Raw genomic sequence first — 24,346 nt, 5'->3', positions numbered from 1 at the left:
TTCTCCTTTTTTTTCCCCTTCTCCTTTTTTTTCCCCTTCTCTCTCTCTCTCTTTTTTTTTTTTTTTTTAAAAGAAGTTTTCTTGGAAAATTTCTTTTCCACACAGGTATTATCAAAGCAGTAGCTTTATTTCAGTCCATACCGTGATACAGTCGCCTGCATCGCCCCCCGTCCTCCCCCTCCTTAGAAACAGCAGTTTTTCAGCAGTGAAAAAAAATTATTGCAACACAAGATCCTCTCTCACACCTCGAAGACGCTCTCAGAATTAAAAAATGATCAAAGTTGTGTTGTAGTAAGAAATATTACCTGTCACCAAAAACCTCTGTATAGAGCCTGGTCATCACAATAGCCTCAAAAAATTCTATATACACATCTCAAACACACTGTACAGGAAAATAAGCGTGGAAGAGCTATTTGGACACATCTCTCCACTATTTGGCTGATCTGAACACTTAAAGGTCGGAAAGTTGGTATCTCCTCACTATCCCGTCTCTGCAGCATGTGTAAATTTGCTTCTCCCAGGAAGCCACCTGAAAAAGAGCCGGGGGTGGGGGGAAGTAGTATTTAAGCATAGTATTTCCCAAGTGACAGTTAAAAGTAAAATTCTCAGAGATCAACTTTCCTTTTGGGCTTTTACAGAGGGAAGAGGAGGCGAGCGTCCCCTGAAACAGCATCAGCAGGTTTCCAAGAACAGTTCTAGGTTTTACCAGGAGCTTAGGGAGCAGGTAAGTGCTCACACAAGGGTTCTTCTGTTAGATCCGAAAGGGAAAATAACTTTTTTCACTGTTTTCTCGTGTTTTGCGCATGCCAATGAGTTGTGCGGGTCAAATCTCAGCCTCCACGCGAGGCTGAGGGTTACCCCTTGAGGGTGCGCGTTGGCTAGGACGGGGGGGAACTGGACCGCAGAGCTGGAATGGGTTAAAAAAAAGAGCTGACTTCCACCAGTGCCACCAGGTTGAAAGCCCAGGGAACCCAGGTCGCCCTCCCCGACCTGCACAAGCGCAGCGAGGCGTCTGGAAACATAACAGCAAGACCCATTTTCTGGTCTCGAGTCACCAGGGGACAAGAGAAGATGGGCAGCACTGTGCAGCCAGCTGCTGCTTTTACCCCAATGATCCTCCGAGCATAATTAATTCACGCTTTTTACAGAAACACAGTTCTGCCAGAGCTACTCCAACCACCAAGCTACTCCACTGCTTCAGTTTTGCTCCTGCATGATGGAGATAACGCCAGAGTATACCACAGAGGATTTGTTTACACAAAATATTAAGATTATTCAGCTAGAAAAAAAAATAAGCTTAAAAGTCAACTGTGTGAAGGAACCCATTGTGCAGGCTGCCAAATCCTGAGATAAAGGCAGCTGCCTGCTACCTGGCATCACCTTTCCCTGCACCCTTTATCTAGGGCGATACACAGTATTCCTTACCCTGTACACAGGGTCGCAGTCAGCTTCTGTGAGATCAAGGACATAATCGAGGTCTTGCTGAATGATAAAGCAGGTTCCATCACCTACGTGAGCAGAACAGATATGAAGCAAGGAAAGAACAGTGGCCGATTAGTGAAATAAGCCACACTCTTAATTACAAACAGCACTAACAGGCCCATCAGAAACGACTGATCACAAGGGACAGAGTCCCCAGGAAGAGGGAAAAGTGCTGTGAGAATGTCAGAGAGATGGGAAAAGGCTTTAATCATTGAGAGGCAACTTAGAGGCCCTATTTTGAAGGGGCACAGGGAAAGAGAAATCACAAGGCAAAAAGCAACCATGTAATATAGCTCCTACTACATCCCCTTTTTGCCACGGACACTCTGCCCAGCCAGCCAGCACTTCTCTCTAAGAGAGCAATACCCAAAGAGCAGAAAACTCCACGATTCGATTATACAATTCCTACTGGCACAATACAGGACTTGAGTTACCTTGGCTGGCAATAAATCCATCTCGGTACGGGAGCAGCGAAAGCACCGGCGCTCCTGATCTGTGGATGACCTGGATTGGAGCGCTAGAAAAAGGAGCAGAAACAAGGGATGAGTATTATGGTCTATAGTCAAGAGTCCACTCCAATGTGCAAACACTGAAAGAAGAGTGTGAGCTCGTAGTTAAAAGATACATGAGGAGAATGTGCAGGACATGGGGACTTGATCAGTGGTTAGCAAAGAGTCTCTGTCCTCTAGAAGCAGATGGAAGTCAGCCCTGGTTTTCCCGCAGATGTTGCCAAAGGATGGAAATGGGAGTAGCTAGCAGGTGAACATCAGCATGCCTCCATGGATCATAGACAGGAATTATCTTTACCAAGGCACAGACAAAAGCTTGGAGCCCATCCAGCATGAAAGACTCTTCAGATGTTGGTGCCAGCCTCTCCAGCCCCGACCCAAAAGCACCATCTGCATGCCTCCCTGCTCGGAGCTCGCCTTTGACACCAATAAAAACCAACTTAGAGCAGCTCCTGCCCTCAGCGACAGCTCAGTTCCAGTCCTATGCTGGAATGAGGATCGGGGTAAAGCATAGACCTTACAAAGACACTTAGGTCTTATCGGTGAAGGAGAGGAAGGGCCCGTGATTTTGGTGGGAGGAATACTGCTGTTATGCTTGTAGATAGATTTAGCAGAAAACTTCTTTATGTACATAGATTATATATAATCGCACAAATATTCATATATAACATAATATGCACAGTACACAATATATGAACACAATTTTTATGTATATTTAAAAAAGCAATAATCTGAGAGGTCAGGCTATGCCAAGAGCACCCCTGGTCACAGATCAAGACTGAAAAGCTTTTCAGTAACTAAAGGAGCCCACACAGAGCCTATAGCCTTTTAGAAGGCACCTCCCAAAGAACATCCCATCAGATCACCAACCCAAGCAAAAGTACCCTCCCCAGTGCTCCCCAAGAGAAAGAAATGGCTGCAAGAGGCTCAGGAGCTCACGGTGCCATGGCTTGGGCTGTATCCACGCTTCAGAAAGGGCATTGTCTGCCAGCACCCTCGATCTGGCTCTCTTTCCTGGCCAAAAAACTAGCAGTCATTTAAATACTTGCAGCCCCAAGCACACACTCACTTTGTGTTTCTCACATCCAGCTGATATATGTTCCCATCCTGAGTCCCTGCTAGTATATAGGTACTTGAGAGGAATGTGCAGCAGTTGAACGCATCAGATCCAACGAAGAGGAACACCTGGGAATATAGGAACAAATTCAAGTGTCAGACACTCATGGATGAGGACACAGGACACCCAGGAGAAGGAAGCAATAATTTATTTAGAAGTCAGTACATCACTTCCACGAGTCACGGCACAAACTGGCAAACCCAGAGGTTAATAACCCCTCAGCTCTGCTCCAAAACACAGAAGGGAACAGTGCTCCAGGATCAGTTTTGCCCAGTCAGCAGAGACACTGCAATCAGTGAATGCTCCTGGGTGTCCTTTGGAGAAAGGATGTGTCACTGTGACAGGCAAACCACTACTGAGCTCAGACTAATCTTCAGACACCCACGGAGCAGCGAGACCAGATCTGCACGGCAGGCTGGCAAAGACCACTCATTCCTCCCAGAGCTGCAGTCATCGTTACAGAGGCTGTGAGTTTTCTTCCAGGTGAGCCTTTGCCATCTCACTGACCGGCCTTGGTGAGCTTATCTGTTCCACCCAAATTTTACTCTCCACAAGCACCACAAGCAGTTTAATCTGCTACATCACCAGGAGTGCCTGATAAGATCTTCAATACCCGAGATCTACCAACTCCATCTCCCTTTGCCAAGAGGAAGATGGACTGGTGACCACCTGAGGTCCCCTTCACACACTGCTTAAAACACCTGCCAGAACAAACAGCAACTTTACACCTTGGCTGGATGAGACAGCCTGCAGTTCCTGCATTCACAATGACATCTACTGGCCACTGTTCAAATTTAAATACCGTCTCCTCCATACCCAGGTTAAATCGTGAGCAATTCCTCCTCAAACACCCACATAAAAATCTGGCCAGCGGGAAGGAGAGAAAGCATCCCTTTATTGTACCAGGTTTTAGTCTCTCCTCCAGGGAATACATACAGGGGAGTATTCCCTGCAGCGTAAGACCAAAGGCAGGCAGATGAGCCCTCCCCTACCTCCAGCCTGGTTCTGTCCCCTTCTGTGCCACATGGTGAACCTCACTGGGGAATGGAGCTGGAATAACACTGAATAATTAGATAGGTAAACTATCTAGGTTTAACCTGGCTCAGTTCCTCACCCCAGTGCTCCACACAGCCACGTGAACAGCAGTGTACAAACTGAGGAGCTGCTGCAGCAGCAATAGAAACAAAGGGACTGGGGCCACGGAGCTGATTTTATAGCAGCGTCTCAGAGCACTCTCCCAGGCAGGTACTTCTGAGAGTCTCAGACTCCTTACCGGCTGCCTGCTCTGCAGTCCCACTCCTTGAAGCTTCTTGTCTTCTCGAGCCAGCAGCAGGATTTTCCCTTCTGTCCCAATCTCACGTTCACCTGACAAAAGGACAATAGTTAACTGCAGCAGTGGCTACGCAACAAGTCTTGATGGTACCAAAACCTGACAGTTTGGATCACCCCTGCTGAACCCGTAACACCATTCCTCCATACCCTAAGACACCAGATGCAGCAAGGCAGGACAGTAATCAGACTCCTGTCTTAATCACTCAAACTGCTTGATAAGGCTCAATTCCTCTGCAGGACTGGAATGCTCTATTTTGGCGACCCTAGTTCCCTTCCATAGGTGGAACAAGGGCACACAGCAGCATGTCAAGCACTCAGGATTATTGATGACAAACCTAAGCAGTTTGGGGAAGGGAAACAAAGGTTGAATTTTAAGAGAAAAACCCTTACTAGGAGCTTTTTCAGGCGTGCCCAGGTTCAACGAGTTGTCAGCAGTGCCCACAGCAATGCCGTTGACAGGAGAGCCGCAGTCAGCAATGACACCCAGACAGGCGGATTTTCCACAGTCCCAGAGGCGGGCAGTGCCATCTCTAGAGCAGGAAAGGACATTTCTTCCCCGATCCACAATGGCAGTGTCCAAAATACCTGCATCAAAGCAAAGACCATGCTCAGACAGACAGCATGGAAGGCAGATAGACAAAGCATCTTATTTCCCAAGGTGAACTAAACTACAAGCCCCAAGCCACTGTCCCCAGAGTGCCACCAGTCACACACAGCCAAATTGTGTGGTGTGTGACGTGGGGCAGGGAGCCACTGCATCTAGAAAGATGTACATGGGAGACAGCAGCTCCCAGCAAATCACATGCCCAACACAGAGGCGAGATATTACCAATAAAATGATCGGCAACACCTCACCTCGAACTGAGCTGATACCGCAGCTGCTGCTGAATTTCTACCTCCAAAATTAACCTCTAACTTGGTCAGAAAACAGTCTGGCCCAGCACTCTTAAAATGTTGCCAAGTCCAGCTCTGGATAATCCCAAAAGGTGTGGGGCAAGCAGCATCCACATTATCCAGCTACAGCAACATCAGAAGAGCAGTCTTTGCAGGTGCTAATATCCCCTAAATACTTCACTGCAGGCTGTTGAGTCTAGATCTGAAAAATGACACAGTGTTTTTTTGGAAGGGAACAGTCAGATGGTTAGAAGATTTAATTGACACTTTCCCTACAGAAGCAGTCATTAAACATGACAAGCTTAAATGACAGGACAAGCCAAGCAAACCAACTGCAGCAGTTTGGGCTGGAGTTATAAGCAGCGAATAAAGTCAACTTCAGAGTCATCAGGAGCCAGCCAGTCAACATCATTCTGACCAAAGCTCTGTTACATTGCCTGCCACATTTTGTTTACAGGACATTTGCAGGAAAGTATTTTGAATCCACACAAATAGATCATATGAGGACAATGGCAGGTTCAGCACAAGACAAGTTTTCAAGTTAATCAAGTTTCAGGCAGCCAGCCACATGGCTTATTAACTAACCTTTTCAATAAAGCCTAGCATCTTGTAAGACAGGGAAAATGAGCCTGTATAGAGCAGCTAGTTTCTCAGGGAGGAGATAATTAGGAGCAGGATTTTGGGCATCTGATGCCACATCCACAGTTCACTTGGACTTGCTCATGATCACCCAAGCATTCAAGTCGGCATCCCTTAGGAAGCAATCACCATGACAAGACAGCACCACCAGCCACTGTGCTGTGGGCCAGGTGTAAACAGGAGTAAAATGGGAGCCTGCTTAAGCATTACGTATAAATCCACACTGCTTGTGAACGAGGGGTCCTGGAAACCAAATCTTCTTTCCAGAGATTAACAGAGGCTCTGTCCAGAAACTTGCTTCAATCACAGCTCTCAGGAGCCTTTCTGGGTAGCTCATTTGCCTTCCCTTGCAGTTCTTCCTTAGGACTAAGACAGCATCAACTGGAGGAGTTTGTAGCGTAGACCCTGAACGCAAGGAACAGCACTAAACTCAACCATGTAAGGTGGCCAGTGCATCCTCTGCATGAGGACACAAGGAGGGTGAAGAATTTTCTCTCATTTTCAGCAGCACGACCATCAGCAGGGGCAGAGCTGAACATCTGCCCTCGGTACAAGGGTGAACAAGCTTATTCCAGCCCTTCTTAAGAAATAATCACTTAATTATCTTTGCAGCTCCTCTTGTTCTGCTTTACTCACTTTCAACAGCACGTGTCCTCGAGGCACGTAACTGCCTGCCTGAGTTCTGCGAGACCATAATAAACTGCTATATGCTTTTCTGGGCAAGGAAAAAAAAAAAAAAAAAAGGAAAAGGCTGTGGAGCAACTGAAGGTAAGCAGGATGATCTGGGTGCAAGCAGGAGGCATTCTCAGTGCAGGCAGCAAGGCTACTGAATGCAGGTCAGAGCTCTGGAGAGCTGAGACTGCCCTGGAGGAGCAGAATGCCCTCTGCCTCGACCTCTGCCACTCATGACAGACTAATGGACTGCATCCTCCCTCCTTTTACTTTAATTAATGAGGAAAACACAGGCTGGCAAGAGAAACAGTTTCATCTGTCTAATACAACAACTACTGATCTTTTTATTCAAGTTCTGGGAGCTTGAAAAAGATACTCCAGACATCTAATACAAATGCACAGCACAAAGGGCAGTAGGCTGGCGACTGAACATTAGTCCTCGGGTGCAAGGCAATTATACACAAGGCAGATCAAGCATTCTAAAGGCTAAGTACTCTGTACCTCCTTTGTGACCTTTAAATGTTACTACGCAGCTGGCGTCTTCTGCTGACCAGATCTTTAGCTGGGCATCCATTCCCCCACTCAGAACCACGAGGCCCGATGGGAAAAACCTGCAACAATTCACATCATACACATGGCCTTCCAATAGTCTCTGGAAAAACAAAGAACTATGTGCTAGTTCCATTGTTATCAACCTTATGCCGAGCAATTTTTGAGCTATGACACTGGAAAACCTGGCGTTACCACGTGGGCAGAGGATTAAGTTCAAATCCTCTGGGTTTGTGTTCCTGGAACAGACTCATCTGAATTTGAGGCAGTCAAAGAGGTAGCAGGTACACTTTGCACCTTCCCTCTACCATTTAAGTAGCTAATTACATAGCAAAGGATACTACATTTGTTTCTATTACAGGTTAAATGTCTTTATCCTCTGCCAAACAAGCAGGGGACAGGTCAAGCTCCACGAGAAACACCTTAACTGGTAAGGCAGATAGCCATGATGTAGTTAATCCATCACAGGCAGGAGTCTTTTCTTCCTCACCTCTTCTCTACTGCAGAAGAAATTCAGTGCTTGTACCATGCAGGTTAGGAGCTGTCAGTTACCTTCTGCACTCAAGCTGTCACTCCTAAGTACCCATTCTCATTTTCACCCTGGGACTCCTCTCTGGATTGCTGAGCATCATTTCCCTTGGGAGAAGTCATGTTTTCCAACAGTTTTGACTTAAAACCACCGAGATGTCAAATTTCAATTAGCTTTTCAATAAAAAGCGTGTGGATAGCCTGACCAAAGTCACGGCCGAATGACTTCAATAATGTCACAGACAACACACAACGTCAAAGCTTAGACAGTCTTACTCTTATTTCTCCATTCGCAGCCTGCCAGATCTTCATGGTCCCATCTGTGCTGGTAGACACGCCAAGCCCTCCACCACTGGAAATATCAAGACAGGTAATCTGCAGGAGGGTAAAACCACCAAACATTAGCTTTATATGAATGACCCTGTATATAGGTATTTCTGCTCAAGACCCTAACTCTGTACTGGGGGACATCTGCCAAGTACATCATTCAGCACTATTATCTCCCCAAGACACACTGCTGGACTCATTTAAAACACCCAGAAGAGCTTCCATAGTCCCAGCTAAACATTTTCAGCCTGATAATATCTTAACATTAAAGCAAGGACGCCACAGGCTTTCTCACCTCACCCTCTTGATATGTTTTACGAGGTATTAATTAAGCCCTTAAGAAATCGAAAAACAAGCAGATCCTGAACAGCAGGGCTTTTCTAGAGGACAAGGGCAGCACAAAAAGAAATCCTCCTCAATTTATCTGTTTACACAGATTGCTGCATTCCTCCTTCAAGAGTGAGCTGCTGATCTGGGCTGACCCGCAGCCAGGGCTCAGACAAGTTGGGTGACTGGAACCTGGCACGAAGCACCCTAGATTTCTTGTAATTGCCACCAAATTTGACAGAGAAATTGTTATTCTCTGCCTGTGACTCTGCAGAGATCTGCAAAGCAGGGTGAAAAAGAAATGCTGAGTCAGAAGCCTGCAGAGACAGCAGCTGTATTTCAGGTTTACCCCAGGTGAAGCAGAAATCTGGATTTTTCTAGCAACTTCTGTACACAGCTGAGAAATTGAGCCAAGCTGTTCCACGCTAGCTCAAGATAACTGGCCAGCTTGAGAGCGCCCTGACTCACAAGCCCACAAGACATTGTTTGAGATATTTATGAAGCCAATGGCACAACCTAAATTTTCTGAAACACTGACTCAAAACTAGTTCCTTATACAGGCAGGCTAACTCCTCACAGTCTATCACACTAAGGTATTAACAACTGCCTGCTTTGCATAAACACTGGGAAAGCTGAATACTTCTGAAGAGAGCAGATGTTAATCTTATGTTCTTGAAAAAGGGTAGCCTTTCCATGATGCCAGACATTATTGCTGCCTTTTGAGAAAGGCAGATGCATTTTAGTTGTGGATAAATGCAGCTGGACTAGATGATCATTGCAGGTCCCTGAAATATTCTATTCTATTCTAAAATAATTTAAGATAACAGGTATTCTAGCCTTGAGTGAAACAATTACATCTCCCAAGTGACAGAGGTATTTCCAATACAGATTGCAGCAACACTAAAGAGGCTGCAAAAACAACAATATAGATTTTGTTAGAACAAAGGTTAACACTAGTGTTGCATTTGGATACTGGAGTCATGCTGTATTACCTCCGAAAGCTTCCTAGTAATTGCATTTGCACTCCATGGATTAGAAGAAAATACTACAGTGGTAAAATCCACTGACAGAAGTGAGAAATGCAGATCCACCACAAGAAATGCAGATTACAGTCCCGTCGCCATTCCAACCCCCTCACCAGCATGACAAAGCACAGGTTTCTGGTCTTAACTTGCACAGTCCGTCAGTGCGCTTGCAGGTCGCAACCACCTGGTCAGGTATGTAAGGGATGAGGCTGCTCATCTTTATGCCAGGCTTCAGATTAAATGCTTTTCTGAACAATTATCTATTCTCAAACAGGACCAGGCTTTGTCTTCCCTCTTGCACGTGGCTCAGCCTTAGCTAGCAGCCAGCCTGAAGAGACAGTCAGATTTACTACCATGTTCACAGGCAAACCCAAAGATATGAGTAGATTGAGAGACTTTGCCAAAAAAGATGACAGCTAGGGGCCCAAGATTTAAGGATGATGGCCTTGGGCAGACCAAGTGCATAACAGACCTGCATCAGTCTCCAGCTGTTTCCCGATGTTAAGGAGGACATCCTATGGTATCCTATTGCTGCATGTGCATCAGCCAGAGCTTGTGGGGACATGACATGCCACATTTCAGTCATAAGTTCTCCTGTCCAAGCAAGGATCAGACCAAACTCCTCTCCTGAAAAGCTCTGACAGCTCAAATCACAGCTAATTTTAACAGGGTGCAGGATCAATACTCAACCTCCACTTGAAAAAAAAATCGGGAATGGAAACAGGAATTAAAAGATTTAAATAAGAGCACAAGGTAATGGTTTAGCCATTACAACAGCCATTAAGTACATTTACTTACATATCTGTAACATGAGAAATACACTGGTAACATGTACTCAGCACTAGTGAGGTCACACCTCAAATATTGTGTTCGGTTTTGGGCCCCTCACTAAAAGAAAGACTTTGAGGTGCTGGAGCATGTCTAGAGAAGGGCAATGAAGCTGGTGAAGGGCCTGGAGCACAAGTTTTATGGGGAGCGGCTGAGGGAACTGGTGTTGTTTAGCCTGGAGAAAAGGAGGCTGAGGGGAGACCTTATCGCTCTCTACAACTACCTGAAAAGGAGGTTGTAGTGAGGTGGGGGTCAGTCTCTTCTCCCAAGTTAACAAGCAATAGGACAAGAGGAAACAGCCTCAAGTTGCGCCAGGGAGGTTTAGGTTGGGTATCAGGGAAAAATTTCTTGACCAAAAGGGTTATCAAGCCTTGGAACAGACTGCCCAGGGAAGTGGTTGAGTCACCATCCCTGGACATATTTAAGACATGGAGATGTGGCGCTTAGGGACATGGTTTAGTGGTGGGCTTGGCAGTGTTAGGTTTATGGTTGGACTTGATCTTAAAGGTCTTTTGCAACCTAAATGATTCTATGACTCTAACTTGAGTGGCATTTTATATAACAAACCAATCTGTGGTAATTTGCTCCCTAGTTAAAAAAAAAAAAGAAAAAAAGCAGCACCTGTGAAGGTCATTCAAGGAGGAATGAAAAGCCTCACTGACGTTTGACATATCCTCAAATTTTCAGGAGGGATACATAAACAGGCAAGGCCAAGCACGAGTGCTCAGAACAAGAGGCAGCAGGTAAAAGGATAACTGGAGCTTAGTCCACACCAGCTTTAAACTCATCTACATATTAATAGATATTGCTTCAGCTGCTTTCCAGAGGAGAGATCTGCAGTGCAGCTGTAACCCATCACACCCATTTGACAGCAGACTAAACACTTACGCCTGCATTTCCATTTTGCTGTGCTTTGAATGTTGATTCCATTTATCACACAAAAGGGCAGCTGGGGACTCTTAAGTAGCACAAAGCTCAGAGAAGTGATTCACCTCTGTCTCCGGAGCTGCCTTACTGCCAAGCTCTGTCTCTCAGCAGAGCCCCACTTCCTCTTAAAACAGCTGTAGAGATGCAGAATTGCCTTGATGTCAAAACGCACCTTGATTTATACCACTTTTAAGCTTCATTAACAGAGACTAACTTTTCAGCATTTTCAGCTGGGTTTATCACAACCATTTACTCAATAAATCATGAGACAAGTGTACTAAAACATCTCCAGGAGCTTTCAGGGGACTCCCTTTAGGGCAGCCGGCTGTACCTGCAGGCTACACACTCTGTAGTTTCTTGGATCATTTCCACGTAGGGTTAAGTGTTCAGCAAAAACATAGACTACTTTCCAGCAAAGCCAAGTTATGTGCCTCTCTTGAGCGAAGAAATGAAATTTCAGGTCAGAGTCAGCCTTTCTGTATCACAGTTTAGTGACAAGCTGTTACTTGTTGCACCCACAGAGCGATGGGGGTGCAATAAGAAAGATTTTTCAGCAAAACAAGTAGGACTGCTTTTAAATAAGTGAGAAGTTCATGCAATTTATTTATTTTTTTAAATAAAAGCTGGGCCCTTCTGGTATCTGAATTCTCACCAGGTCAAAGTGAGTTTATGCAATATTCAATTCCCACCCCCACAAACAAATTCATACACCAAATATCAAATACAGACAACTTCATTACATAGGAGCAAACAGCTGCTATAAACTGGGGATAGATTTGAACCAGTCAGAGATGAAGAGATCAGTGCCTGGAACCTCTTATTTTTATCTTGGTTTTTGACACACTAATTCACATATCTTATTCCTTTACAGGAGGATCTGTCATGGGCCTGAAGTGAGCAGAAATTACATCACCTGCAAGAAAACAGTCTAAAGAATTTTAGAGATTATGTTTGGGGGCTAAACATAACCATCATCAAGTTTCCCAAGTTCTTACAGTCTGATATATTTCATTACCTAGCTCACACACAAAGTCATGCTGCAGACCATCCCTCAGAACAAGCATGCAATGGTCAGAGACATGTGAAAGTTCACGGTTGCTTCTAGTTATTTCTCATTCACTTCACAAGGTTACTTACACTTTTCTGATGAATTCTACAAAAAGTTGTGTATGGGGCCAGGAACTTGGTGGACACATTTTCGTGAGGACAAGAAACGAGAATGCTTTTCTAGAGGAGGAAAAAGAGGGGAAAAGAATTAGAAGTGCTCTTACACCTACTGAAACACAGAGGCTGCCAAGGTAGAACTACAGTCTGGACCCAGCTGTGGTCTCTCACAGCCTGAAGACTGATGGAAGGTGCAGCATTGGGCTCGTCTCCTTACGCCTCCTCAAGATACAGGCCCTGGGTGGCAAGGGATGGCCACTACGGCCTGGCCAGCCATGACACACAGCCCCAGCCTGACTATGGAATGCTACAAACCAGCTCCAGGACACTGCAGAGGCGGGAGGCCCAGGATAGCTGGACAGGACCATGCAAGGGCCTGGGCGACAGCTTTGGGCTGCTATTTTGACTGTTGTAAGAGTATCGCTCTTTCGCACATGGAAGACAGTTACTGACCCCCGCTCCACCCCAGCCCTGGCACCTTGGTGACTTTCCCAACCACGAAGCCCTCGGAGGCAGCGATGTCAGGGACGCCCTCAGTGCTGAGCCCGCGGCGAGTCAGGCTGCCGTACAGGGTCGGCTTCCCTGCGGGGAGAGCAGCCATCGGGGAGAGCAGCCATCAGCTCGACCACCCCTCAGACCCCCCCCTTCAGTTCACCTTCCCCTAAATCACAAGGCACCCCCCCAACCACCCTCACCCCCTCCTAAGCCACAGGACAACCCCACAACCACCCTCAACCCCTCCTAATCCACAGGACAACTCCCCAGCCGCCCTCACCCCCTCCTAATCCACAGAACAACTCCCCAAACACCCTCACCCCCTCCCAAACCACAGGACACCCCCCCAACCGCCCTCACCCCCTCCTAACCCACAGGACAACCCCCCAACTGCCCTCACCCCCTCCTAACCCACAGAACATCCCTCAACCGCCCTCACCCCCTCCTAACCCACAGGGCATCCCCCCAACTGCCCTCCCCCCCCCCCCCAAACCACACAGCACCCCCTAACCACCCTCACCCCCCCCCCAAACCACAATGCATCCCCCAACCGCCCTCACCCCCTCCTAACACACAGGGCTCCCTCGAGCCCCCCAGACACCCCCTCAGCCCGCCTCCCTCTGAGGTCTCCTCAGGCCCCTCAGCACTCACCAGGGCTCCGGCAGCTCAGCCAGGCCTCTCCCTCATCCCTCCTGCGGAGAGAAAGAGCGGCAGTGAGTGCGGGGAAGGGGACCGGGACTAGTGGAAGGGGACGGGGAGGACCGTACCCACCTCAGCGCTTGGCTCCAGTCGCTCTGGATCCGCAGCGTCGCCGCCATTTTGCCGAGGCGCCCACAACCTCTTCCGCCTCCTTCCTTCCCGTCAACCCCCGCGGGGCGAGAGCGGAAAGGGGAAGGCGTCTTCCAATGAGCGAACGCTCCCACCGCCACGCCCCGCCCCGGTAGCGTCTACCCTGACGCCAGCCTTAAAGGGACCGCGCTGCACTGCTGGACTGGTACGGGGCGGGGGGGTGCTGGGGGTGCTGGGTACGGCATCGGGAGGGCAGGGAGGGAGCTGGTGAGATATATGAGAGATGCTGAGCACTCATGGGTGGGGGTAAGGTGCTTGGGGGGTGCTGGGCACCCATGGGTGTGGGTAAGGCGCTTGGGGGGTGCTGGGCACCCATGGAAGGATGTTTGGGGGGTGCTGGGCACCCATGGGTAGGGGTAAGGCGCTTGGGGGGTGCTGGGCACCCATGGAAGGATGTTTGGGGGGTGCTGAGCACCCATGGGTGGGGGTAAGGCGCTTGGGGGGTGCTGGGCACCCATGGAAGGATGTTTGGGGGGTGCTGGGCACCCATGGAGGTGTGGAGGCTGCATGGGGGGGGGGTTGCTGAGCTCCTTCTGGGGGTGCATGGAGCATCTGGGGGCACCCATGGGGGCACGGAGGGTGCTGGGCACTGATAGGGGTGGTGGGAGGGGGGTGCGGAGGGTGCTGAGCACCCATGGAGGTTTGGGGGTGCTGGATCACCCTGAGGGTGCCCCCAAAAAAGGGGGCAGTGACCCACGCAGGGCTGCCGAGAGGAAGGCAGCGCCTTGACGCCTACCACCTCCCTCCAGCCCGGCTCAGCGATGGCGAGGCCAGGACACGCCAGGAACCGTCCGTCGTTGGAGGAAGATGAGGATGAGGAGGCCGAGGACCCGCTGGACGCCATGATCTCACGGACAGGCTGCGCGGCGCAGCACCGGGAGCTGCAGGAGTGCATGGCGGCACGGCAGGACTGGCGGCATTGCCAGACCCAGGTCCGGGCTTTCGGCGAGTGCATGGCTCGGCGGCAGCGTGCCGAGGAACCGCGCCGAGCACCCGGCTCACCCGGCCAAGCCCATCCTTCACCCGCCGGGGATTGAAATCACCGGGGAACCCCACTCCTGGCACCGCAGGACAGCCCACGCTCGGTACCCCAGGAATGGGGTAGCTGCACCATTTGACCCTTTTTTGGTGTTATTTTTTATTCAAGCGGGTGGACGTGCCGGGTAAATCCACGCTACGTTGTTGGGAAATTAAATCCGGTGGCGTTTGTTGTCCTGGCCGAAGCATTTGTCTCTGTTTGCGCCACCGGGGATAACCAGGAGCTTGGAGGGGACGGTTGTGGGGTGAGATGGGGATTTCTAGCCCAAAATGTCCCAAACTGGGAGCATTTGTGGCACCCAGGCTGGGTCTCGGCTCTGCGACAGCACTGCTGTGGATTTCCACTCCCTATCCTTCCCTGTGCCATCCCACAGCTTTTCGCAGCAGTGATATCCTCGTGTCCCACAGGACAGGACTTTGGGGGGGGAATTTGTCTCCTGGGAAGCCCCAGGAGCATTAGAAATGGGGGAAAAAGGAGTGGAATGCTCGTCTGAACACCACCTCCTAGGGAACGAGCTATGAAAATGAAAATAAAATCGCTTTTTGTAGGCTGGAAAGGGAAGGGCACCTGTGGCTTTTGCCAGGAGGAACTTCCTGGGAAGGTGGGTGCTGGGGCTGCCAAAGGGCTGGGTTTTGGCACTGCCAGCCAAAAATCACAGCTGGCACAGGACCACAAGTGAATATCCAGCAACGCCCGAGCAGCTCCAGTTTGGGGGGAGTGTTAATGAGTTATTTTCCCTCTTTTAAAGAGCTGGTCCTTAGGAAGGGGAAAAAAAACCCAAATCAACCATTTTTTGGGCAGGAACAGAACCTCCTCTTAGCATCCATCAAAGTAGGGCTCAAATTTGGTTATAAAATACTTCCTAATAGGATGGCACGATCAGGTGTCATCTTAGCTCCAGCCTAAGCAAAAACAGCCGCATGCACCTGGTCTCAGAATTGAAAGAACGAGGATTGGAGCAAAAACCCAGGTGCCACGACCCGTTCGATCCAGCACCCATAGGTGCACCCAAAAGCCACAGCTCCCACAGGCTCTGGGTTTTGCAGGATGGCAATAAGTGTCTAATTTGGTCCCACATCACTCGGGAAAAGCGGCAGTCCTGGGAAAAGCATCTGGCACCATCCTGGGAAATTCTCCAAACGGCTTTGCGCTTCTGCAAGTTGTCCTTCCAAGGCACAAGTAATTTCTCCCTTTCCAAGGGTCTGTTGTAAAAAGTAGATTGACTTCAGGGATCCAGGGGAAAGTTTATCCTTTATGGCTTGAAAGGCAAATCAGAAATTAAGGAGAAATTTTGCACACGCTGCCTGACACAGCTCCAACCTTCCTGCCTCTGCCCTCTGAGGCTTTTTTCTGTTAAGCAGCGGTTGTTCAGCTACTCGGGGACGATCAGCCCCAACCCTCCCAGGGCTCTGAGGCTCCATTCATGTTGACAAAACTCTGATTTAAGCAGCTCTTACGAGAAGAACACATTGCTCCAGCCTTCAGCTGAAGAAAGGAACAGGACGGTCACTTCTACATCAATAGCATCTGGGAGAGTTGCAGTGCAGCATTATTAACTTGCAGAGATTTCTGCAGACTGAAACTTGTAGAAATCCTCACACACCAAAACCAAAACAGGCAGGAAAAAAAAAAAAAAAAAGGAGGAAGAGCTGAGAAAAGTAACCCACATTTCATTGTGATCCCCCTTCTCTCTGAGTACTAATCAGTCAGATATAAACACATGTATTTGTCTTTATTAAGACAAGCTGCTTGACAACAGTGGAAATTTCTTCCAATTCACCGAATTATTGGTACAGTGCTCATGAAGTTGCCTTCTGGAGGCTCAAGCGGCCATGTGGGAGAAGGCTTGCTTTCCCAGGGGTGGCTCTGAAATGGATGGAGCGTTCTTCCTCACTTCAGTTCATCTGCGCTAGCAGCTCTTCAAGTTCTGGTCGAGACTTTAATCGGCTCTTGAAGTCAGCTTCTGTGTGCTGTGGAGGGAGGAAAAAAAAAAAAAAAAAAACCTCAAGCATGTCAGAATCACCTCTTGAGTACTTTTTGAAATCAAGAGGAATTCAAACCCTCTCCCAAAGAGAATCACTTAAGAGCAGTAAAATAAAAGATTTAAATGTCCACTGAATCCAGGGAGTGGGAAGCGCAAGTGGAAAGTCACTGAAGGCTACAATCTTGTGGGCAGCTCAACCTGGAAGCACAGCAGCCGTGGACATGCTTGATCACTGCACGCACTACTCTGAAATTCAGCCTTGTAGGCTCCTCCTCACCTGGGTAACTGCTTTTGGAAGACTGAGCAATGGCACTCTGCTCAAGAAGTCAACTGGACATCTCCAACTCTGCCACTGCCTATCATCGTAGCATCTACTTTCCTGACGAGACCTGCCACTTTCTCCAGAACTTTGCAGGAGCATCCCAAAGCTTTCACCTCTCTTCTGCACTGCCAGTCATATCAAGCCAGCTCAGGTCTCTCCCCTGGGCTTCCTGCATCAGTCTGCAATGACTTTGCAAATGGCACAATGTCACAGTTCTCCCTCCAGACACAAAGCCATCAGCCAAAATTAAAAAAAAAAAGACATGGCAGCCCTAAGGCAGAGACGGGACTGTGACCAAAGCAGAGAAGATTACTGGACTCAAGAGACCTCCTGTATTCCTTATGGTTTTGCAGAGCTGGAGATAACTAAACATTCTTCAAAGGCCACTTAAGAAGCCAGCTGTGTTTTCATGTTTGAATTTAGCATGCTGCCTTTCCTTTCCAGCCACAGAAGTCTTTTAGTCCCTGAATAAAAAGGGCCTCCTGGGACTGTTCTATCTGAATGTAAAGTGACAGAAGTTTAAATATCTCCTTATGCCTGGTCCACCAGTGATTGGAGTTCTGTCCTGAAGTCCTCAGTGCTGAGAAAACTGTTGGGCCTTTCTGCAGGAAACAAGCTGAACCCCTCCCAGAGTAAATTCCATCAAAACAGGGCACAGCATTTGGGTTTCCAGTCTCAGCTTTGCTACCAACTGCTCCTTGAAGTTCCTGGTGATTCCCAGATAAGAAGCAGTGAAGCACTGCTGAAGGAAAGTGTTCCCTTCTGAGTCGCGGGGAATCTGCAGCAGCAAAGGAAAGCAACTTGCAACCTGCCATTTCCTACAGATCTATGGGATTGGCTGGGAAGGTGCCTTCTGTGGCACTAATTATAGGATGCTAAATGGAAAATGAAATGTTCATCAAGAATTAGAGAGAATGGGTTTTGATAGACCAAGTGAGGGCCTGGTTCTGGGAGATCCTGGGTATCCGTAAGTCTAGATTAGACAGTAGCCTCAGGACCAGGTCTGTATTTTCAAAGCAAATTCATGCCACACATCATATTGCTTCCTAAATGCAAAGGCATTGGTAAAATTAAACATACCTCTTTCACTAACAGATGGACCCCTTCAGGCTGATTACTCTGAATAATTTCCAAGAGTATTGGAGCAAACGTTGAACTCAAACCGCTGATCTGAAAGAATAAATAAAAGTGCTGCAAGAGCAGAACACCACATACAAAACGGACTCATTATATTAATGGCACAGGAAGAGAGTCCATTTCAGTATGAGCCTGTGGCAGTCAACCACTTCGTTAGAGAAGCACTCCCTGCTTTGTGCACACACCTCTCGCATGCAGCACGGCCCAAAGCTCTCGTTTCGGCTCTTCTCTATGAAGTCTGTGCTTCCTGCCCCTGCCTGTATGCTCTCCTGCATGTAAAGAGACTTAACCATGCACAAAGACCTCAATTTAGGTGACACCCTAATACAAAGGCTGCCACAGCGAACCTGCAAGCCCTAGCGTTAGCCACCATCAGCTCTCTCCAGTGGAAAAAGTCTACCTCTAGGTTTAAAATGTAATTCAGCAGAGGTTTAGCATATAGCAAGGGAAGACACTGTAAAATAGGAAAAAGTCACTTAGGAGAAATACCTGTTTACCTCAATCAGCTGTACACTTTTGATGCTGGCCCTGATACTAATATTATTTTTATATTTCATCAAGTTTGTCCAATCATTCATCCTTAAATATGACTTTTCTACCCATTGTATCAAGTATTCTGCATAAAATAGATAATAAATCTTCTGGCTGAAATACAGAATCCAGGAACCCCTCCTCTGCTTCTAATTTGTGAGCAACCTTTAGCAAAAAATCTAATTAGACTTCTTTGCGCTTCAATTTATGCCTTTCAGTTGTTCAAGGGACTTAACTCCAATTGTTAAGGGGTTTTGAGAGCCTGAGATAGGAGGTGCTGCACAAGAGCCGCAGCACTATCAGCAAACGCCAGCTCATACCTGGACAACCCTCTGATGGGTAGTGAGGACCGCATCCAGCTGCATTTTGGAACCTCGCTCTTCCAAGAACAGCACTTCGTTGGTTTTGGTGGGCATTGCGTAGCTGCAGGAACCACAGGTCAGTGCTTAGGACAGGGAGGATAGATTTGCACTACTTTACAGGAATGAATGTACCTCCAGCAGCAGAGAATGTGGAAGGAGATTAACTTTTCATGAGAAATTAATTATGCAAACAATGTATCTTGCAAATCAAGCACTGGCAGAAGCCGGGTGTTTTACTGGAAAGAGATAAGGGAGAAGCTTGCAGCAGTATTGCCAACAAAAAACTGTTTCAGCTACGAACACCAGCTTGAGAAGAGAACTTCTAACTTCTTTATAGCTAAAGGAGAGATTTAAAGCAACAGTTCTGGCTTATTTTGTAATCCATTCATTGGGAACAGAGCTAAAAACTACTGCTGCAACGCACCACTCAAAAGACATTACTTTCACCTCTGAATTTAACAGGAGTATGATCAGGCACTGGATCAGATTCTGCTCTCTGGTTAGCTTTACTCCAGAGACCTCAGCCTCCCCATCTCCATTTGCACAGCATCAATAACAACAGGCTACATCCTACTCTCCACGTTTTACCCTACAATTTCTGCTCATAAAGGGCAAATAATTTCTTTCTGTAGTACATACTGAAATCTGCACACCCAGTCCAACCTCAGAGGGCACAAGTACGATACAGGGTAATAATGCTTTACACTGAAAGCACTATCAACAGTCTCAGGCCGTGGGATTTCTCTGCAAATGCTTTCCAGTGCGTCGCTGCTGATGAGACTACAAGCGACTCATCTATGGACAAAGGATTTCAGATCCATGGCTGACAGTTCATCAAAGTGGATGAACATAAAGAAAATGATAGGTTTAATTGGCATGAGCAGGAACCAGTGTTTATACTCAGCGTTACAATTAAAGATACACATTTCAGAGAATCACCACGAAGTGTTTTTACTTCCTTACAGCAACGCAGTGCTTCTCCCAGTGACTACAGCTCCTTGGGTGCACTGCAGGCACCAAGAAGCTGTATCACATTCCTCAGACTCATTAAAACCAGCAATGCTGCTATCAGGGGTACACCTGCTTTGGAGATCTAGTGTGTCACTGAAGCATCCCCTAATAATAAGCTAAAGCAGTTGGTAGCTCTCCCACAGTCTCCAGGGGTTTCCCAAGCTCATTCTAGTTTGTATAATCAGTATCATTTGCTTACTGCACAATATATGTGCAGAGCCTGGATGAAACACTATAAAGAAAAAACAGCAGCAAAAGTCAGCAATACTTAAGCCTACGTTCCTGGGGTCAGCACACACAGGCTTAAGCCTTTTTCTCAACGGAATGAAAAGTAACAGCTATTTCTTCCCTTGAGATCTCTTCAGTCAGTGCCTGAACAACTCCATTTCAGACTTCCTTATATAAATAAAGCATACAGACACACAAAAAGAGAACACCAGGCAGATGACAGAAGATTTGGATTTACACATAGGAATCTATCAGAGAGATTAGACTGCACCCTTGTCTGCAAGGTATCATCATCTACAAGCCTCACATGGCCTAACGCAACCTGACTACAAGGGATGACAAACACAGAGCTGTGTTCCTCCTACCTTTCATTCACTCTGATGGAGAGTCGGTTGCAGAGTTTATGCACGTACTGAGCAAAATGCTCCACGAGACACATATCATAGGAAGTCATCTGGATGTTGACATCTCCATACTCATATTCGGTTCCAACATTTATCTCTTTCATCTGTACTTTATCCTTTCTCTTCTTTGGAGCCTGTATTTTAAAAAAAAGAAAAAAAATATAGAAAGCCTATCTGTTTTGAACAAAGCTGGAAATAAAAAAACATTAACTCTTGCCCCTACACAGGAGACCATGCTAGGGTACTCTCTTCTGACAAAGGTTTGCTGAACTATGTCGAACATATCACAGCCCATCTGTGCTCACTTTCCCCGACTACAAAACTGGGATGACATTATCTTAACAGATGTTCTCAAGTTGAGCAGTTCAGTTCTTGGATGGCAGCACCACAGAAGTCGCACAGAAAATACGTGCATACCATGATTAATTTCTTCCACAAGAAACCAAGGAGTAGAAAACAAACTGCTTTTTATTTCAGTTCCTGCCTTCAAGGCAGCTGTCTAGATGAGTTAGATGTTTCCTCCTTCCACAAAAATTGTCGTCTTTCCAAATTTCAGGGAAAGTAAAAAGTTAAAATGCAAATAAGACCTGCTCACAATATTCTGCAATAATTTGAAGTTGGGGTGTTAAATTCAGCATCAGGAAGAGATTCCTCCCTCCCAAAACTACCCATTAACTTAAACAAGAATGTACCGGACAAAAGAAAGCATTTATGCAGTGTTGAGTGGGTACTTCATGTGACATAACACTCTCTACCAAGAAAAGTAGCAGTAAACCACTACATTATTCCTTTTTAATATGATTCATCAGCCATGGAATTAATAATACCAACATTTAAATCAGACTGTAAAAAGACAGGTCAGCTGAAAGCAACCACAGTAGGGGAGTTCTTATGCCTACCTCCTTCGGGAGCAGGTATTTAAACCTCCCAATACCATGCGTAGGACGGGATCTGTAATGTCTGTGGCAACTCACAAGTGCATCACCTTAAAATCAAAGCAGAGCAAACACGTTTCCAGCTGAATGGCAGACAGCCCTTCTTTTAAAAAACATACATGGGTGCTTTGAGAGACCAAAATCCACACCGGGGAGAAGAATTTATCCTCGGTTCTTTGACACAAGGCAAAGGCAGGCTAAGGCTTCAGCCAATCTCTGCTCAATGCAGGCAGCCTGTGCATCATAGCAAGCCTGTTACAATTCACAGTTGGTTATGGTTTAAATAAGGAAGGAAGAGATTAAAAATGACTCATTTCCCAGGTGAATTCTCAGACAAACAAAACAAAAAAAAAAAAGACAGACTTGTCAGCACCAGTGGATGGTGAGGATACTGATGAAATATTACATCTGCCTCCTCTTATGCGACAGCAGTGATGCTACTATGATGGATCTGAGCCCCACTTAATTTTAAATCCAGTCCTGTTCAAATATTCATATGCTAGGAAGCCAAATCAAAACGGCATCAGCTTTTATTATACTTCCTTCTCCAGAGTAAAATGAAACCCTCAATAACCCTCATTTTAATAAACGAAGCTCAGAACAGCAAAGAAAAACTGAACACCAAGGATCTAAGCCATTCAGTTACACTTTGCCTCCAAATCAAAATCAAATTCTATTTTAAATTGTGACAGCAGACTCCACCAGCTCAATAAAAGTTAAAGTGGGACCTCACAGGGGTGTAAGTCAGTTCCCAGGCAGTGATGCAGTGAAAAGCATCTGGCTGGTGTCACTCCACAGCATAACACCATGACTAGTACCACCTGCTTAGCCAAGAACAGGGAAAGAGAAGAAAAGGTTAGAAAAAAAGGTATGGAAGTGGAAGAGCACCTGCTCAGGTTATTTAACCAATCCAAAATTGGCTAAAAAAAAAAAAAAATCAAAACGAGACACAAACGCTCAAATGTGTAATATTTATTTTGGGTAAATGAAGTTTTGCCTTGCACTGGATTGCTAAGAGGCCTTACCTGCAGCACACAGACAGCTTTCTCTGGGTGTTGCTGCTCTGTAGGAAACAAGATGATAATTAAAAGCTCTGATTTCACACACCTGTGGAAACACAACATATCTGGCTGATCTCCTTGAACAAAGGCTCACACCCCAAGTCCCTCAGACACAGATAGATCCCATTAGGAAAAAGACCTTCTCTCTTTCACATCCCAGACATCAGCTGAAAGTCTTCCCTCCACAATTAAAAGATTTTTCTTAGCAAAAAGTACTTTTTTTGTCATGTATGTTTTCTGACAGTCAGAAGTGACTGAGCATTTTTAATGTCTTATACTGTGTATTACTTACTGGGTTTGATTTCAGACCACTCACCTGCTGAGCGCAAACACCTGCTTTAGCAATGCTCCCTTCCTCGAGCACAGCACCTGCAACGAGCCACAACAGTCAAAACGCAAACAGTATAGTGGATACTCAGTGAGTTTTCACTCACACTTCCCAGAATACACCCATCGAAACAACACCTAAGACTCTCTGAACATACCAATAACCCTCCATTGCCTCCAGCCACTATCACTTTCCAGAATACCACTGCAACACAGAGGAAAGGGATGAAGGGGGAGGAAGATGATGACTGTGGTAACCTCCTCATGCACCCCCTCACTTTGCTTCAGGATCCAACAAGTGGGGGTGGGCAACCCTCCTCCCCTTGGTTACAGACCATATTCATCCCTCGCACCGTCCCACCACCTCCAGGTTACAACAGCCGCACGAACAACCCTCGTGCTTGTTCCAGCTCCGCACGGATGGAGGGAAACACAGCTCATCCATCCCCAAGGCAGCGCAAAGCAAAGAGCTTTGCTGTCACCACAACCCTGGCAGGCCAGGAGCTGCATCGTGCCAACCGGGGTGGGGGGGGGATAATTACCAATGTCCCCAAAGAGTGACCAGAGGGACAGGGAGGACCAGGGATTTGCCGCTCCCTGAGGGCAGTGACATGGCGGGGGAGGGGACCTTGTGTCTCTGTGGTGATCCCTGGGTGCTGCAGGAGGGTTGGAGGTCTCTGCCCACGATAGGCGACCCAGGGCACTAACTCAGGGCCAGGCCCGTGCCCCCCCAAGAGATACAACCCCCCCAATCTAGTCCCAGGGCCGGGTCGGGCCTGTCTCCCTGACCCTCCCGTCCCCGCTCCCAGAACCAGGCCTGTCCCTCCCCAGGAGCCGGGCCTGTCCCTCCTCTCCCCGCCCCGTCCTCCGCCGGTAACCGGGGCCGGGCCCTGTGTCCCCCACAGCCGGTCAGAGCCCGCCGGTACCTTCGGTAACGCCGCGTTCATCCCTGCGCCTCAGACAGAGACGCGTCCGTCGCTCTAAAGCGTCCCCCACCCGCCCTCCGCCGCCGCGCCTCGGTGCTCCCCCGCTAAGCGTCCCCGCGGCCCGCGGCTCTACGCCCCGCGTTCCGCCGACGGGTGCCTCCCGAGTTGCCCCAATTTTTGGACACCACCCCCCAACACCCAGTGGTCGCAGGACTCCGGTCTCCTGCAGGAAGGGGTGGGCAATGCTTGTGTGTGGATTGGGGGGGGGGGGGAACACAGTAATGGTGGACACTTTGTTCCTGCCGCCCCACGGAGCCCCGCGACGTGGCAGCGGCTGCGCGGCGCACCCAAGCCTGCGCCCCAGGGCTACGCACCTTGCTAGCCGCGGCCCGCCCCCCGCCCGCTCCTCGCATAC

General features: G+C 47.7%; 3 protein-coding genes across 7 annotated transcripts; 1 reads left to right on the top strand and 2 right to left on the bottom strand.

The window, feature by feature from the left end:
* Window positions 1-108: 108 nt before the first annotated feature.
* On the bottom strand, window positions 109-13,700 carry PAAF1 (proteasomal ATPase associated factor 1). The gene is made up of 12 exons (XM_030042626.2): window positions 13,587-13,700; window positions 13,467-13,507; window positions 12,799-12,902; window positions 12,294-12,383; window positions 7,999-8,097; window positions 7,147-7,297; window positions 4,831-5,025; window positions 4,382-4,473; window positions 3,061-3,176; window positions 1,917-1,999; window positions 1,426-1,508; window positions 109-529 (listed from the first exon to the last, which is right to left on the bottom strand). Exons 1-12 carry the CDS (start codon window positions 13,631-13,633, stop codon window positions 452-454), a joined length of 1,179 nt encoding a protein of 392 aa, XP_029898486.1. The 5' UTR covers window positions 13,634-13,700; the 3' UTR covers window positions 109-451.
* Window positions 13,701-13,733: 33 nt separating this feature from the next.
* Window positions 13,734-14,887, top strand: LOC115353349 (cytochrome c oxidase assembly factor 4 homolog, mitochondrial). 4 transcript variants are annotated; one of them, XM_030042630.2, is made up of 2 exons: window positions 13,734-13,809; window positions 14,414-14,887. In XM_030042630.2, exon 2 carries the CDS (start codon window positions 14,426-14,428, stop codon window positions 14,699-14,701), a length of 276 nt encoding a protein of 91 aa, XP_029898490.1. In that variant the 5' UTR covers window positions 13,734-13,809; window positions 14,414-14,425; the 3' UTR covers window positions 14,702-14,887. The 4 variants fall into 4 exon arrangements, with proteins under 4 accessions (XP_029898490.1, XP_029898489.1, XP_029898491.1 ...); XM_030042629.2 differs by lacking the exon at window positions 13,734-13,809 and adding an exon at window positions 13,820-13,910; XM_030042631.2 differs by lacking the exon at window positions 13,734-13,809 and adding an exon at window positions 14,003-14,020.
* A 1,529-nt stretch (window positions 14,888-16,416) lies between these two features.
* On the bottom strand, window positions 16,417-24,083 carry MRPL48 (mitochondrial ribosomal protein L48). 2 transcript variants are annotated; one of them, XM_041118500.1, is made up of 8 exons: window positions 23,932-24,083; window positions 22,995-23,047; window positions 22,643-22,680; window positions 21,582-21,667; window positions 20,644-20,816; window positions 18,998-19,122; window positions 18,090-18,179; window positions 16,417-16,673 (listed from the first exon to the last, which is right to left on the bottom strand). In XM_041118500.1, exons 1-7 carry the CDS (start codon window positions 23,950-23,952, stop codon window positions 18,124-18,126), a joined length of 552 nt encoding a protein of 183 aa, XP_040974434.1. In that variant the 5' UTR covers window positions 23,953-24,083; the 3' UTR covers window positions 16,417-16,673; window positions 18,090-18,123. The 2 variants fall into 2 exon arrangements, with proteins under 2 accessions (XP_040974434.1, XP_029898488.1); XM_030042628.2 differs by having other exon boundaries at window positions 18,998-19,100.
* Window positions 24,084-24,346: the final 263 nt, after the last annotated feature.

The sequence above is a fragment of the Aquila chrysaetos genome, chromosome 19 (assembly GCF_900496995.4).
Source record: "Aquila chrysaetos chrysaetos chromosome 19, bAquChr1.4, whole genome shotgun sequence".
NCBI classification, from domain to species: domain Eukaryota; kingdom Metazoa; phylum Chordata; class Aves; order Accipitriformes; family Accipitridae; genus Aquila; species Aquila chrysaetos.
The sequence above is the reverse complement of the archived record's forward strand: the minus strand, read 5'-3'. Positions and strand labels throughout refer to the sequence as shown.